This window comes from Aythya marila, assembly GCF_965140915.1.
Source record: "Aythya marila genome assembly, chromosome: 2".
NCBI classification, from domain to species: Eukaryota; Metazoa; Chordata; class Aves; order Anseriformes; family Anatidae; genus Aythya; species Aythya marila.
Window position 1 is genome coordinate 81,507,770 of NC_139043.1, and position 13,295 is coordinate 81,521,064.

General features: G+C 36.0%; 1 protein-coding gene across 2 annotated transcripts in view; it reads left to right on the forward strand.

Moving 5' to 3' along the window:
• Nucleotides 1–13,295, forward strand: part of EXOC2 (exocyst complex component 2) — a 132,338-nt gene that overhangs the window by 34,968 nt on the left and 84,075 nt on the right. For both annotated transcript variants that reach the window (XM_082753103.1, XM_082753104.1), the window contains exon 7: nucleotides 10,812–10,892. In XM_082753103.1, the coding sequence (XP_082609229.1) occupies nucleotides 10,812–10,892 (81 nt within the window). The remainder of the gene's footprint in view (nucleotides 1–10,811; nucleotides 10,893–13,295) is intronic.

The window sequence follows — 13,295 nt, forward strand, 5'->3', positions numbered from 1 at the left end:
TTTTTGGAGTAGTCTTCAATATCTTGATAATCTGAAATGCGATTTTTAAAAAATAGTTCAAAAACATAAATAATCTTGAACAAATACTGAAATGTGACTTTTTTTTTTCCAACCAAATCTGCGTAACATATAAAGCTATTACATACTCTAAGGTTCAGAGTTCTATTTCCCAACAGTTACTGCTATGGGAAAAAAGAGAAGTGCTGGTGGGCATACGTGTTACCTTGTAAGATTATTTTCTGGACTAGCAAAGGCTTAGTAGGATTTACAGAAAGCTAATGCAAACCATAAGTGTTGTGACTTTTTAGAAAGAGCAAATTAGTGTGTGTTTTTTTCTTGTCCCATTTTTAAAATGTAGGCTTCTTGCCTCTGGAAACTGATTGCCTGAAAAATTGAGAGGCCAGAGAGGTAGCTGGAATATAAAAAACAATAATAAAATGATAGGGAAAGCAATCTCATTTATTTCACTGGAAATGCTTTGTTCTGAATTTTTACAATGGCAATAGATTTAATACTGTTTTGCATCTCTCATCTGTAACAGCGTTTAATTTATCTAAAATTAGATTTCATCCATGCAGTCCTTCAGATGAATTATGCACTCAAAACGGGATGACTCGTGGTTCTTGGTGCCACTTTATGTCTGTAACCAAAACGGCTTGTTTTGTCTTTCTCATAGTGATCTCCCTGAAGTATTCAAAAGGAAGCAGACTTGTATCTTGTGTTGTTATAAACAGTGTGTTAAAATAGTGCTAAGAGAATGACCTTGATGTTGTTGTAGAAGAAATTTAGAGACTTGAAGTCTTAATCCCTTACACGTTCACAGTTAAAACGCTGGAGTTCAGGGAACTTTAAAATCAATATAATATTTAGTTCTCAACTTCTGAGACCACATTCTTAATGAGGATGCATTACAGGTCACAGCTTCCTTCTAAAGTATTTTAATATGCATTTCTCTTTTGAATTTTTCCATTAATTGCCCATGCAGAAAGGGGTTGGATTCTTTTCAGTCTAAAAAAAAAAGAATGCTTTTGAGGGAGTCTAGCTGGAAAAAATGCATATCTTTTGAGAGAGTTGTACCTGTGAGAGTTAAAGGCAATAGCTAAGTTGGATGAGGAGAGCATTCCAGTGGCAGCAAGAAAATAAGGGATATCACTGACACCATCACCCAGCCCTCCTGCCAGATGTCAAGGCTTTTCTCCAAAACATTTGGTCACTGCATTTTCCTCAAAGGAAACCTGAAGAGAATTCAGCATAAGCATTATTAACGTTGCTCTGAAGAAACAGCTCTGATGCAAAATTAAAAAAAAAAAAAGAAGAAAAAAAAGTAATCAAAATTAATTCTAGGTATGCAATTAAGAAATTCAAGCTCTTTAACAGGAGAAAATTAAAAGTCCTATTATACTCTGGCTTGACAGCAGTCGTATGAGACGATATCATGCTGTTTTCCTGCCTGTACAATGGTGAATTTGTATGTTTTATTTTCTGCTCTAGAAAGATGCAACTAGAATTTGTATGCATGTAAACAAAGCTACATCAAGAATAGTTTGTTTGAAAGCTGAAAGCTGGCTTCAGCACAAACTCTTAGGGACGCAGCCTTGGATCTGTGAACTTTCGTTGTTTGTTGCTGAGCATGCGACTGTTACGGATGAAAAGTGACTGAAGGGAAGATCATTATTAATTATATCTATATGAGTCTTCCAGGGTAGTTGAAATGTCCTGAGCTGCTTGGTTTGGGATTTTTGGGGGTGTGTGGTTTTTTGTAATATTTGGCTTTTTAATTCACTTCTTTAGGGAAGATATTCTAAAATCTCATGTGTTTTCTGAAAATACATTTTTGTCGGTGGGGAGAAACTTAGGCACTTGATTTTCCTCTCTAAATATCATAGAACACTTTTTCCAACCCCAATGATTATGCTTTATAAACCTTAGGTCAGCTTCATTTCTCTGTGGGATTTTGTCATTGTGTATCAGAGCTTTCCGAGTATGGTTGTTTCTCCTAGTTCTCCCTGAATTGGTACAAGATGTAACTTTTTTGTAGGAAGATGATTTTAAAAAGTGTAACACTTGCTTTACCAAGTGTTTCATATTCATCTATTTGCACATCTTTTATATATTTATACATGCTTTTAGAACTCATACTCTGTTAACGTTTACTGCAAATATATGAAATTGATCAAGGAAATTACTCCCTTTTTGAGCAATTGATCAGTGAATCGCTCACTTTTAGTGTAGCTTTTTTCAATAGCAGGGATCAGTGAGATCAGACTGATTTTTGGTGTGCCATCAGACTGCATTACCCGTTCACGTTAGTTTTAATATTTTCACAAGCATGCAATGAAACCCATTAAACGTTATGCCAGGATGCTTATTATACCGTGCAAGTTGAAAGCGTTTACTAAGAAAATAAGAGGTCAGATAGGCCAGAACCCTTGGTCTGATTTCTTGAAAAACAGAATTGCCTTATCAGATCTACGCGTCTCGTTGTCTGTTAGCTTGGCTGACAGTTTGACAGTGACTTTGTCACAGAGGAGATGTTCAACAGGAAGTTTATTTCGTCAGCCGAAGGGAGCCAAGGGGAACTGGGCTTACCTCAACTCGATCCATTTGTCAGCATCAGGGAGTTCAGCTGATTTATCTCCCGTAAGTCTAACCACAACCTAGAAAGCAGCATTCCTAAAGGGGCTATTATTTATATGCTTGGAAAGACGTAATGTTTTGTTGTCATGAGCAAATCACGTACCACACAGAAGTCTCTGGAAAGCTAGAAAAATAATTTATTAATATACTTTTTCAGAAGTGCTCCTTAGAAACCCTAGGCTCCACAGTTTCTTCTCATTTAAGTGACAGGAGGAAAATACGGAAACGGCCACTTGAGTTGCTCATTTATTCAAAAACATGCAAGTATGACACCCATATTGGCAAGCAAGGATGTCACTGTATTTTCTTTGAAACACAGATTTATTGAACAAATTTGAGGTCTAGTTTTGATGCTCTAGTTTGTCATGGCAACAATTCTGGTGCAATTACAACTACAAAAATTTCACGAGAGACAAAACACTGCTGGCTACCACAGCTGTATTCCATTTTTCCCCTTTCCTCTCCTGTTCAGATACTTGGCCTGTGGGAAAGACTATTTGATGGGATACTTGGACCATAAGTGTCCTTCTGTCTAATATCTTACCTAATATGTAAGCTGGGGTAATGCTTACCTGTCTGAAATGATCCTATGTATCTGGTCAGTGCCTCTTGATTTCTTCCTATAGAAATATTTTTGCATTTCAGTGCATACGGCCCATTTGAGGATGAGAATGTCAGTGATGCGGGATCTGATTCAGTGTGAATAAGCATATTCTGTTGGCGTTATGTCTGCTTAATACAACTCTTCTGAAACTAAAACAAAAGAAACAACCACATCTATATTCAATTCTGAGTCAGACTGGGAATTTGGGAAACTAAGAACTGTTTATCTGTCATATATGTATCTCTTTGCTTCTGTTTTTTAAAGTGTTCTTCAGAAGCAGGACTTGATCATTCACATTTTTTGAACTCTGAGGTACTGGAAGGAATGAGGAGTTGTGTCATGTGAAAAGAGTCCCTACAGCCAATTTTTCATTAGTGATTCTGTTGGCAAATTAATTATACTGACTGACTAATGTTGAAGTGTTTTTTACATCACTAACTTCTTATCTCAGTTCACTCTTCTATTTTGTCCAACTAAATGCTAGTCCATGACTGGTTTTGTTGAGTGTTACAGCATCAGACTGTTACACCAGATTTTGCTGTTGTCATGTTCCTGTTTTGTAACATCTACATGTAATTCACATTTTATTGCATATTGCATTTTCGATCTACTTCAGTCTCATATACATTTTCCCAAATGGCATGATTTTCTTAGACACGTGCATTTCATTAAACCAAATTCAAACACATTATGAGTATCTTGAGTCCTATGCAGCTGACTTGTTATAGCTAGAATAGGTCTACATTGAGTGCTTTTGGTGTGGCAAATGTCTGTTAATGTTATTTTTGTCGTCCTGCTTTCAGCAGTAACATGTAGTCTTCAGAAGGTAAGAACAGTGTAAGGTTATTGCTACTAATTTTAAATATAGAGGTTCATGGATGTCAAGAAAGAACGGGGCTATGGAAGCAAGCTGCCCGGAATAAACTAGGCTACTGCATTTCTCTATCTGGCATGTATCTGATAGCAAGTAAGCCACTTCAAAGTTACAGTTTACATGCATGCTTGTGCCTCACAGTAGGTGCAGCTTATTAACGAATTAAGATTGTGCCTCTTCGTAACCATGAAGCAGTAGCTGATGTGCTTTTAAGTTCACGGTGTGGCTTTCCCAAGGATGTTGATGTCTGAAGGTTTAGGGTATCCTTGTGTGACATTATTCATGTGCTGAATAAGGGCAAAATATGAAGCAATGACAGTGCAATTGCTTCTAATTGCTTTTTGGGCCTTCACAGGTAGGCTCAGAGGGGAAATGAAGAATTGCTTTCTGATTTAAGTTTCTGTGTTGAAAACTTACGTTCTGGTATGGTAATGCTAGAAATAATAAGAACAGGAGCTTGCAATGTGCAATATATACTGAGATAGAGACGACCTGATAAAGGATTGCGGGTAAAATATGTATGTTGTGATAAGTAGTTTAGTCTCAGGTGGATGCTACCTCTCTATACAAAGGCAACAATCAATTTCCGTAGCAGACCAATTATTATTTTAATGCAACTTTAGAAAAGCAAAATTTACTGACCATGTTTGAAAAAGAGACTGAAACTTTCCCTTCATACAGGTTCTAGCATAGTGTTTTCTAGGGATTTTTTCTTCTTTCTCAAGAAAGAGGTGGTCTGATTTGCCTACAGGAAAGCTGGGGAGGGACTCTGTAAGGGAGTATAGAGATAGGACAAGGGTGAATGGCTTTAAACTAAAAGAGGGTAGGTTTAGATTAAATATAAGGAAGAAACTCTTTACTATGTATGAGGGTGGTGAGGCACGGGAACAGGCTGCCCAGAGGAGCTGTGGATGCCCCATCCCTGGAAGTGCTCAAAGCCAGGCTGGATGGGGCTTTGGGCAACCTGGGCTGGTGGGGAGTTTCCCTGCCCATGGCAGGGGGGTGGAACCAGGTGGTCTTTAAGGTCCCTTCCAACCCAAACTACTCTGTGATTCTGAGAAAAAATGAGAAACAGCGGGAATTGTAATGATGGCTTTTAGCTACTGTCTGGCTATTATGTTCTATTAAATTGTTTTTTTTTCAGGTAAATGATTTTTTTTTTCATTTGAAAAATACAAGGAATCAAAAAGAAAGATTAGTTTTGCACTGCAGTTTTCAAGTAGTAAACATTGCAGTTGGTAAAAAGTGTGCAAAAATGACCCATGATTAAAATTGGCCAGACCTACAGGCCATCTAAACAGCTTAATTTCATCTTGCATCGTTCCATTCTGATTCCAGTACAGCTTTTAGCTGTACATGCAACATTTAAAAGCTGCTTTTATTTCTAGCATTAGTTTTCACAGATGCAGGAAGGTTAATGCTGTGTCAGTAAAAAGAGAAATAGCATTTTCCATGCTCCAAGATTCTCAAGTATCCTGGCATGGGCCTTGGTCCAGTCCTGGAACTGTAGTAAATCTATAAGAAGAGCAGTAAACCATGCTTCTATATCTGTTTCTGAGATCGTTCCCTGGAAATGTCACACTTGCTTAACTTTGTTCTCACATAGGTTATATTTATCAGGGATCACAATGTTGTTAGACTGCGATGTTTGGTCTCCTATTTGCGTAAAAATTCTCCTTCTAGCACTGTGCTGTTTTGATTTTTTTTTTTTTTTCCATCTTAAGTCTGGCCATTTTCTTTCTTTCTTTCTTTTTTTTTTTTTCCCACCGTGTTGAGTAAATAAACTTGAAAATTAAATGCTAGAGAAACAAAACACAAAAAAGCAATTAAAGAGAATACTACGTTTACTTCCATATTTTGTGATTTTGTCTTGGCTTAGCAATGTTTATCAAAATAAAGCCAAGTTTGCCCTGCAGTTCACAAAAATATCCGGAAATCTCTGGAAAAAAAAATTATTCATAGCAGTACAGACTACTGGCCATAGTAACAAACTTTACTTTGGGGGGCTTTACATATTGTGATGTTTTGTCAACACTGTTCATGATATGTTGTCTTTACGTATTGCCTTATGCATTATATACAGCTATGCACTCCTGTTGAATCCATTCAGAGGAGTTTTTACCCTGTGTAGGGGAGCTGTCCTTATCAATAACCTTCTGTTTAATTCAAATTACAGAAAATCCTTAAATCTTTTTTTTTTTTTTTTTTTTAAAAAAGAAACCAAAGACATTTTTATTCAGGCATTGGCATGAATTTTGGAAGCATGTTAATCTGTGTTCTTCGTTCCTCCGTTACTTTTTTTTGGTGCCAAGTTGTTTATAGTTAGCACATGAGATCTTCAGAGGTACTCTGCACTGTCAGTCTTTCCTTTTTGTCAATTTGTCACTTTTTTCCCTTTTTTTTCTTTCCTTTTTTTTTTTTTTTTTTTTGTCCATCTGACAAGAAAAGTCTTGATATGTTTTGGGTTCTTCTATAACCATGTTTTTGTGCTAATGGGCTAGATTTCCAGATACACTAAATGCAAGTGTAGCCCTCTGCTCATCAGAAAATGGTAGAAAAGTTGCATATATTTATATAACTCAACTTTGAGCTGTTAAGCTGAGGAAGTTTGGAAAATAAGCACCACCCTTGGTGCTTATCTCTAAATATGTTTTGAGAATATCTAATGAGTAAATCAAGAATGAAATTTGCAAGTCAAACCTGCATAACCTTTGAAGTGTGGTTTAATTCATTACAGAGATATGATTGCCAAGTAGGAAACCTTATCCTTCTTTAGAGTAAATAAAATTGTTTTCAACACAAGCAGCAATAAATTAATTGCAGTTTATTTTACCACAGGGCCTGTACTATGGTTTATTTGCCAGATTGAACTTTGCATATGTTTTGACAAAAATAACCAGTCCTGCAGAATTTCTTCACAATTTCAAGACTCTAAATTTCAAGGCTCTAAACTTCAGCTCTTCACTGTTTTAAATTATTATATCACCGTGGCTATGAAACCTGCAAGCCTTTAGATATTCCAACTTAACTGGGCAACCTGAGCACTTACTGGCAAAGAAAATACAAAGTACAATTAATGTTAAAACATCTGGACCAAATCCTTTCCTCATTTTTGCTGTTCCTCACAGTAAAGCTTACTAATAAAGGTAAACAGCCTGTCCTAGGTTTCCAACTTTTATGGTTCATATCAGGTAAGCCAAAAGTGAGTGGCAATTCAAGACAAAAAGTCCTCTCCATCCCTTTTTTTTCAGGCCTTCAAAGAGAACCCTTCTTACTGTCTAAACACTGGCTGCACTATGAAGTTGAAATTGAAGTGGCAGCTGTGGGAGCCACTTGTCAGCCATGACCACCTTCCCCTTTGCTGGTATGACAATGGTGCAGCTACGGCAAGGTTTAGGCAAGCTTGCTAATCAATAAGGAAAATTTTCTTCTATACAGAGTTAGTTTTCTATCAAGTCATCTCACTGCTCCTGCCTTGCAGCTGTTTGATTGCCAGATCCAGCAAAAGGAAGCATGTGGGTGCAAGTGGTGAAGAGAAGGGAGACTGTCCCAGAAGGCAGCAGCCCACCATCACATGGATTTGGTAGTCTAAGAAAAATGAATAATTTGATCACCTCTGTATTTCTTCTAGTCAGATTTGGTCTACAGATTTATTTTTTTTTGACTGCATATAGTTTTGCTTGTCTGAACGTCTAATTCGGAAACATTTTATCTGATCCCCATGGAAGGAACGTGTACTTAACTTTTTAAAGTTAGTCGATGCAAGCAAAGCAAAGGAAACCTAGACATTCTTATAAAGTGTTTTTCATGATGGTCTTTACTCTGAAAACTTAAAACTTTTTTTTTTTTTTTTTTTTTGTAACTCTACTTTGCCATACATATGAATGGGCTTATTGCTAAATCTGAATACAGTGTGTAAAAATAGCTTCAGTACATAAAGAAAATAGTAGCACATTAAATATATAAAAAGAAATATAGCAATTCTCCTTGTATGTACACAATTTACGTAGGTCTACATATTTTTTCAATATGTTCTAATATACCTTATTTAAGACAGTGATCCAAAACTCTCAGTTTACCTGTTACATATGTTTAATATACCCTTGTCTGTGCTCCACGGTGCTTTCAGCCTCTCTGGAACTTAATGCCCTGTGGGTTTTTTTGTTTGTTTGTGGGTTTTGTAGTTTCCTTTGTTTTTTCCCACTGGCATATTTCTTTTCTGTCTGAACACACCTATGAATTGCCTTAATGTGACAGTTTTTCCTCTGTTTAAAACATCAATATTTTGGAACTAAGAATCTCAAATACTTTAGGTCTAACTGCTAGCTTTAAATGCTACCAGTGGTGAAAATGTTACGTTCATTTTAAAAAGAAGAGAAGGGAATTGTGTTGCACTTGAAAGAACTGTGAAAGACGACTGCTTTGGGGAAGATGCATTTTGAAAATTTCATTTTCAAAAATTTATTTTCATAGAATGATTTCAAAATATTTAAACTGTCATTACACTTTGATACAGTTCCAGTCATACTTGCAACATTTGGCTTTAAATTATCTGCTAGTGTTGTGGTTGCTGTTCTGATGAACTTACTTTTCAGTAGTACTGTCATTGGCTACCCATGACCAGAACTGATGTATATAAATGGAATAATGTCATTACAACCTTTAATGTTTTTGTTATAAAATCGTAGAGATATTCTTACAGCTAAGTGAGATCTATGTCATATATAAAATATGTGCTACTGTTAAGAATACACAGTCTTCACGATAGAATTGTGTTCCTTAAAATAGGCAAGAATCTGTTAGTTCACTTTATTCAGGTGTTGATTGTCTTAAGATATATGCCATCCTAAATTAAATTTTCATTTCCTGAAACAACCAAAATGAAGAAGTGCTATTGCATTTTCATGAAAGCAAAGCTTACTGCAATTCTTTGTAGGATCCATTTGAAGAGTCAGATTTATACATCTGAGATAAATGGAATTTTCACTCTTTATTTTTTTTTCCATCTTCTTCCCCTTTTAAAATTAAACTTCTTCCATTGAACAAGTCTTGAGACTCGTACACAGCTAACCTGTTTCAGAATAGCTACCCTCTCTGCTTACAGTAGGACTGAAGGCCACAGGGTTGCCTTACCGAGGGTACTTTATGTATGTGCTGTCTTGGTCTGTGTCTACAAAGCACAGGCAAGTAGGGATGGAGCTGTAGAGGAAAACAGTTGATAAGGACAGCTTGATGTGCATGTCATACGCAGTTAGGCAGTTTGGATTTCTATTTCAGACAAACTTGAGGTCACCCTTTGGATTGAATTCCAGGTATCTGCTGGAGCACATCAGGCATAGAGTGCTTGTTCTAGATGGGTTTCATCTTCAAAGCATCCACCTGATGGACCCCAGCATGGAAACTGAAGCAAGATAGGTTGGGACAATTGGGAGATTGTTTCCAAAATTGCCTTTATGTTCTGTACTAAAATATATCATAATTCTCTTGAAACAGTGAGCAGCGTCACCATTTTAAAGACTTGCTTAGCTTCAGTTCACTCTACTGAGAACTAGCAGGAAGCAGTAGGAGGTTTTTTAGAAGCCTTAATTTTATCTAAACCAATAGGAACTGATGGCTGTTTGATAGAGGTGATTTTACGTAGTTTAACAGATTACAATTTTTAAAGGGAAATTATATTTTTAAGCAATTGTTTTATGTATGCTGCATGAATATATACATATATGAATACTAACTTTAAAAAAAGAGAAAAACAGTAATCTGTTTTTCTGTTTTTCAGCTGTACTGAACAGAGGTAGAGGAAAGGAAGGCAGTGTATGAGAGGGGAAGTAGAAGAAAGCAGTATCTACAGTCCATTCACTGCTTGTATTGCCAGAGTGCCACAGTATAGTCAGAGCATGGTGGTAAATCCGTCTCTTCCTCTGAAAGGAAGTATAATAAGACAGCAAGCTGGTGTTGATACTACCTACTTCCACATCCATTAGTAACACCACATGGAATCTGGGATGGGGATGTTTTAGGGCAAGAGGAAAAATAGCTTCTTCAAAAAATAAAACGAGCCCGTCTCATTCTCCATTTTCCTGTACTCTTGAGCAAAAACATTACAACGCTTTTGTATAATAATTAAAGCAGTGTGTTGCTACAAGGTACATTTAAATTGTGTGTTTTGAGAGTGCATTTTTGTGGACAAAGACAATGGATGTGGTGGGGTCCTAGCACTTGATATCAGGGTCACTCTGATTCCTTGTGACTTTTTCTACCCTTTAATTATTGGCAATGCCATTTCAGTGAGATAAGTGTAAAAGTTTTGACATGCAAACCAAAATCATTTTGTGCTTGAATGATGCTTACTTTTCAAAATACCGAACAATTAATAATTTTATTACAACATAGCTAGTTGCAATTAGTTTCCTCACATTTTTGTTTGTTTTGTTTTTGTTTTTCTTGAGCATTAATGTCTTGTTCAAGAACATACAGGAAGTCTGTGTTAAAGAAATGGTTAAAATTCTGCAGTGTCTGGCTCGAAGCCCTATCCTCCACTAGACTCTGCTGCCATGAAGCATGTTTGTATTTTTTAATGTCTAACAAGAAAAATAACACTTTATGTTAAATTTTAAAAATGTTTAAAAGTGTCACTTTGATGTAACGTATTCCCACCTATTAAAATGTTCTACATTTTAACTAGACACTTTATTCCAGCAATCCATCAAAAACTGGAAGCGGATGGAACGGAAAAAGTAGAAGGATCCATGACGCAAAAACTGGAGAATGTACTGAACAGTAAGTTTTGTCCTTCCAGCAGCACCTATTTATGGACTTTGGGCTTTCTAACAAGCTTTAACTTATTCCTTGGAATATGGTAGAAAGTAGAAAACAGTACGGACTCTCTTGACACTTCCTGTGTGATGGCAACGATCTTAGTATGCTTCTTGAAGAAGTAGCAGCTTCTGTCATGACCATCAGCGGTGTTTGTGATAACAAAGAGAATAAGTATCAAAATAAAGGATGTCTGTAACATTAAGCTAATTTTGGTGATATCTCAATTTTGAGCATACAAAGAAAACAGGAGATGCGATGGAGATGTACAAGAACGAGCAAAGCTAAGTACCAGGATTGTAAGATGTTTTGAGGGCTAAAAATACAAATTGTTTGCAGTAACAAGGTTACTAACAGAATCTTTCTCACTTGATGTGTTATCACTTGAACTACTTAAAATGAGCATTATTTTTAGAAACTTTGAAAAACTCTTGGTACTTTCTTTTCTCTGTTTCTCTATTAGCTGTACGATTGCATTGAGAGAGGTGGCTTGAATTCACTGCAGTTTGGTATGCGTTTCAGCAGATCAAAAAGTTACTTTTTTAATTCTGGGACTTCTGCCAAGATAATTTTACTTTGTTTCATTGTGATTTTTTTCACAGAGGAAGGGATGTTTCCCTTAGTGCTGTATCAATAAGCAGGAATGACATGCAGATAGCTGACTCAGTGCTGGAAAGTCTGAGTGTGTTTTATGAAATCAAGAAAGTGACATGGAAGTTCACTGTTTTTGTTCTCTTGCATGAAGAAAGCGGTGACTGTATGTGTGCTTTTGTATGGAGCACAAATAAAGCAGTTTTGTTTTTGTTTTTTTTTTTTTTTCCTGCACAATTTTAGCTTTTTTTTTCTGTAGACATACGTTCACGCTCAAAATAAAGATGTGGTTTGAACATAATTATTGCCCTATCTTCTTGACAGGAATGAAAAAAAAAGCCCTCTGTGCATGCAGACACATGCTATAAACAAGACAATGTGTGCGTGCAAAATATAGTGTGCAGTCTTGAATGGCTTGTGTGCCAAATATCTGATACATATAGGGTAGGAGAAAAAAACATTTGCTGGAATTGCCAATGCTATTCCAAGTGTTCTGTGTTTATGACATGTCACACACTTAGCACAGATCCTGCAGACAGCACTTTCCCTTTGACAAAATTATGTGACAGATTTTAACATGAAAAGCATAAGCCATCAAATTTTGAGGTTCATAATATTTTCTTCCATGCTTTAATACGAGACAAACCCAACTGTAGTATATAAGCATTTTTTCACTTGCTAAGTGGCAGCTGAAATCTGTATGCAGATAATGCAGACATTATTTTTCAAACTGGATCTGTAGAGGAACTTGTGCCAGCCACTTCAGAGTATATTAAGTTTGGCTCTGCTGTGAAAAGAATTGGCTGCTTTTCCTCCTGATACTTTGCAAGTCATGATGGGTGGGAGGCAGGGGGGTAGGAATACAAGGATTTAAAAAGAGTAAATAATATTATGCAAAGTAGTTTAGGATCAAAGGTTTGTTTCTTGTCTGACCATTCAAAAGTGTCCTTAGTTATTACTCTGCAAAGAATAGGCTTTCAAGTACTTCCGTAATCCGTGAGTTACAGGGTCTGCCTTCAAAAATGACTTCAAATCTTCATTTGGATTTCACATTTTATAGACAGTAGGTGCATATCTTGAGAGAGAATTGATGTGAGCTTGATGCAAACACCTGAGACAAACGGTGTTTACAACAGCAGATGAACATATTAAGAGAGTGCGAAAAATTATTGCTTTGAAATATCATAGGATGGTAAAAGTAGAATCTGTTGTTATAGGTGGAATCGTAAGTGTTCAGAGTTTTTAATAGATTAAGTTTAATTGTTAAATAAGCTATTAAATATATGTTTATAAAGGCATATTGCTGAAACGAATTTCACAAAAAAATGCTTCTTAAAGGAGGCCAATCAAATTCTATTTTGTAGTGTTTTTGTCAGGCTCTATGAAAGACAACTGTTGAGTAACTAGAGGTTTGGTTTTTTTTAGGTAAAAAAAATTTGCACACAGTAGATGAATCGTCTACTTTTAACTATTTTTAATCATTGTCAGGCTATATAGGACCTGAATCTTTATTCATTAATTTTATTATTTAGGTTTAGATTATTCATTACTAATCAAGAGAGAGATTAATAACAGGATTTGGGGAGGCAAGAGAAAGGAAGAAATTTTACAATGGTTTTTAAGTCTAAAAAGAAAAACCTGTTCTGAACAAAATATTGAATGTGATCAAGGCACTTCAATCATTTGACATGTTTAATTTTCTAAGCAAAACAGAAAATGTATCCATAGAAAAATGTAAAATAATTTACTTAATTTGAGGACTTCACAGTGAATTAT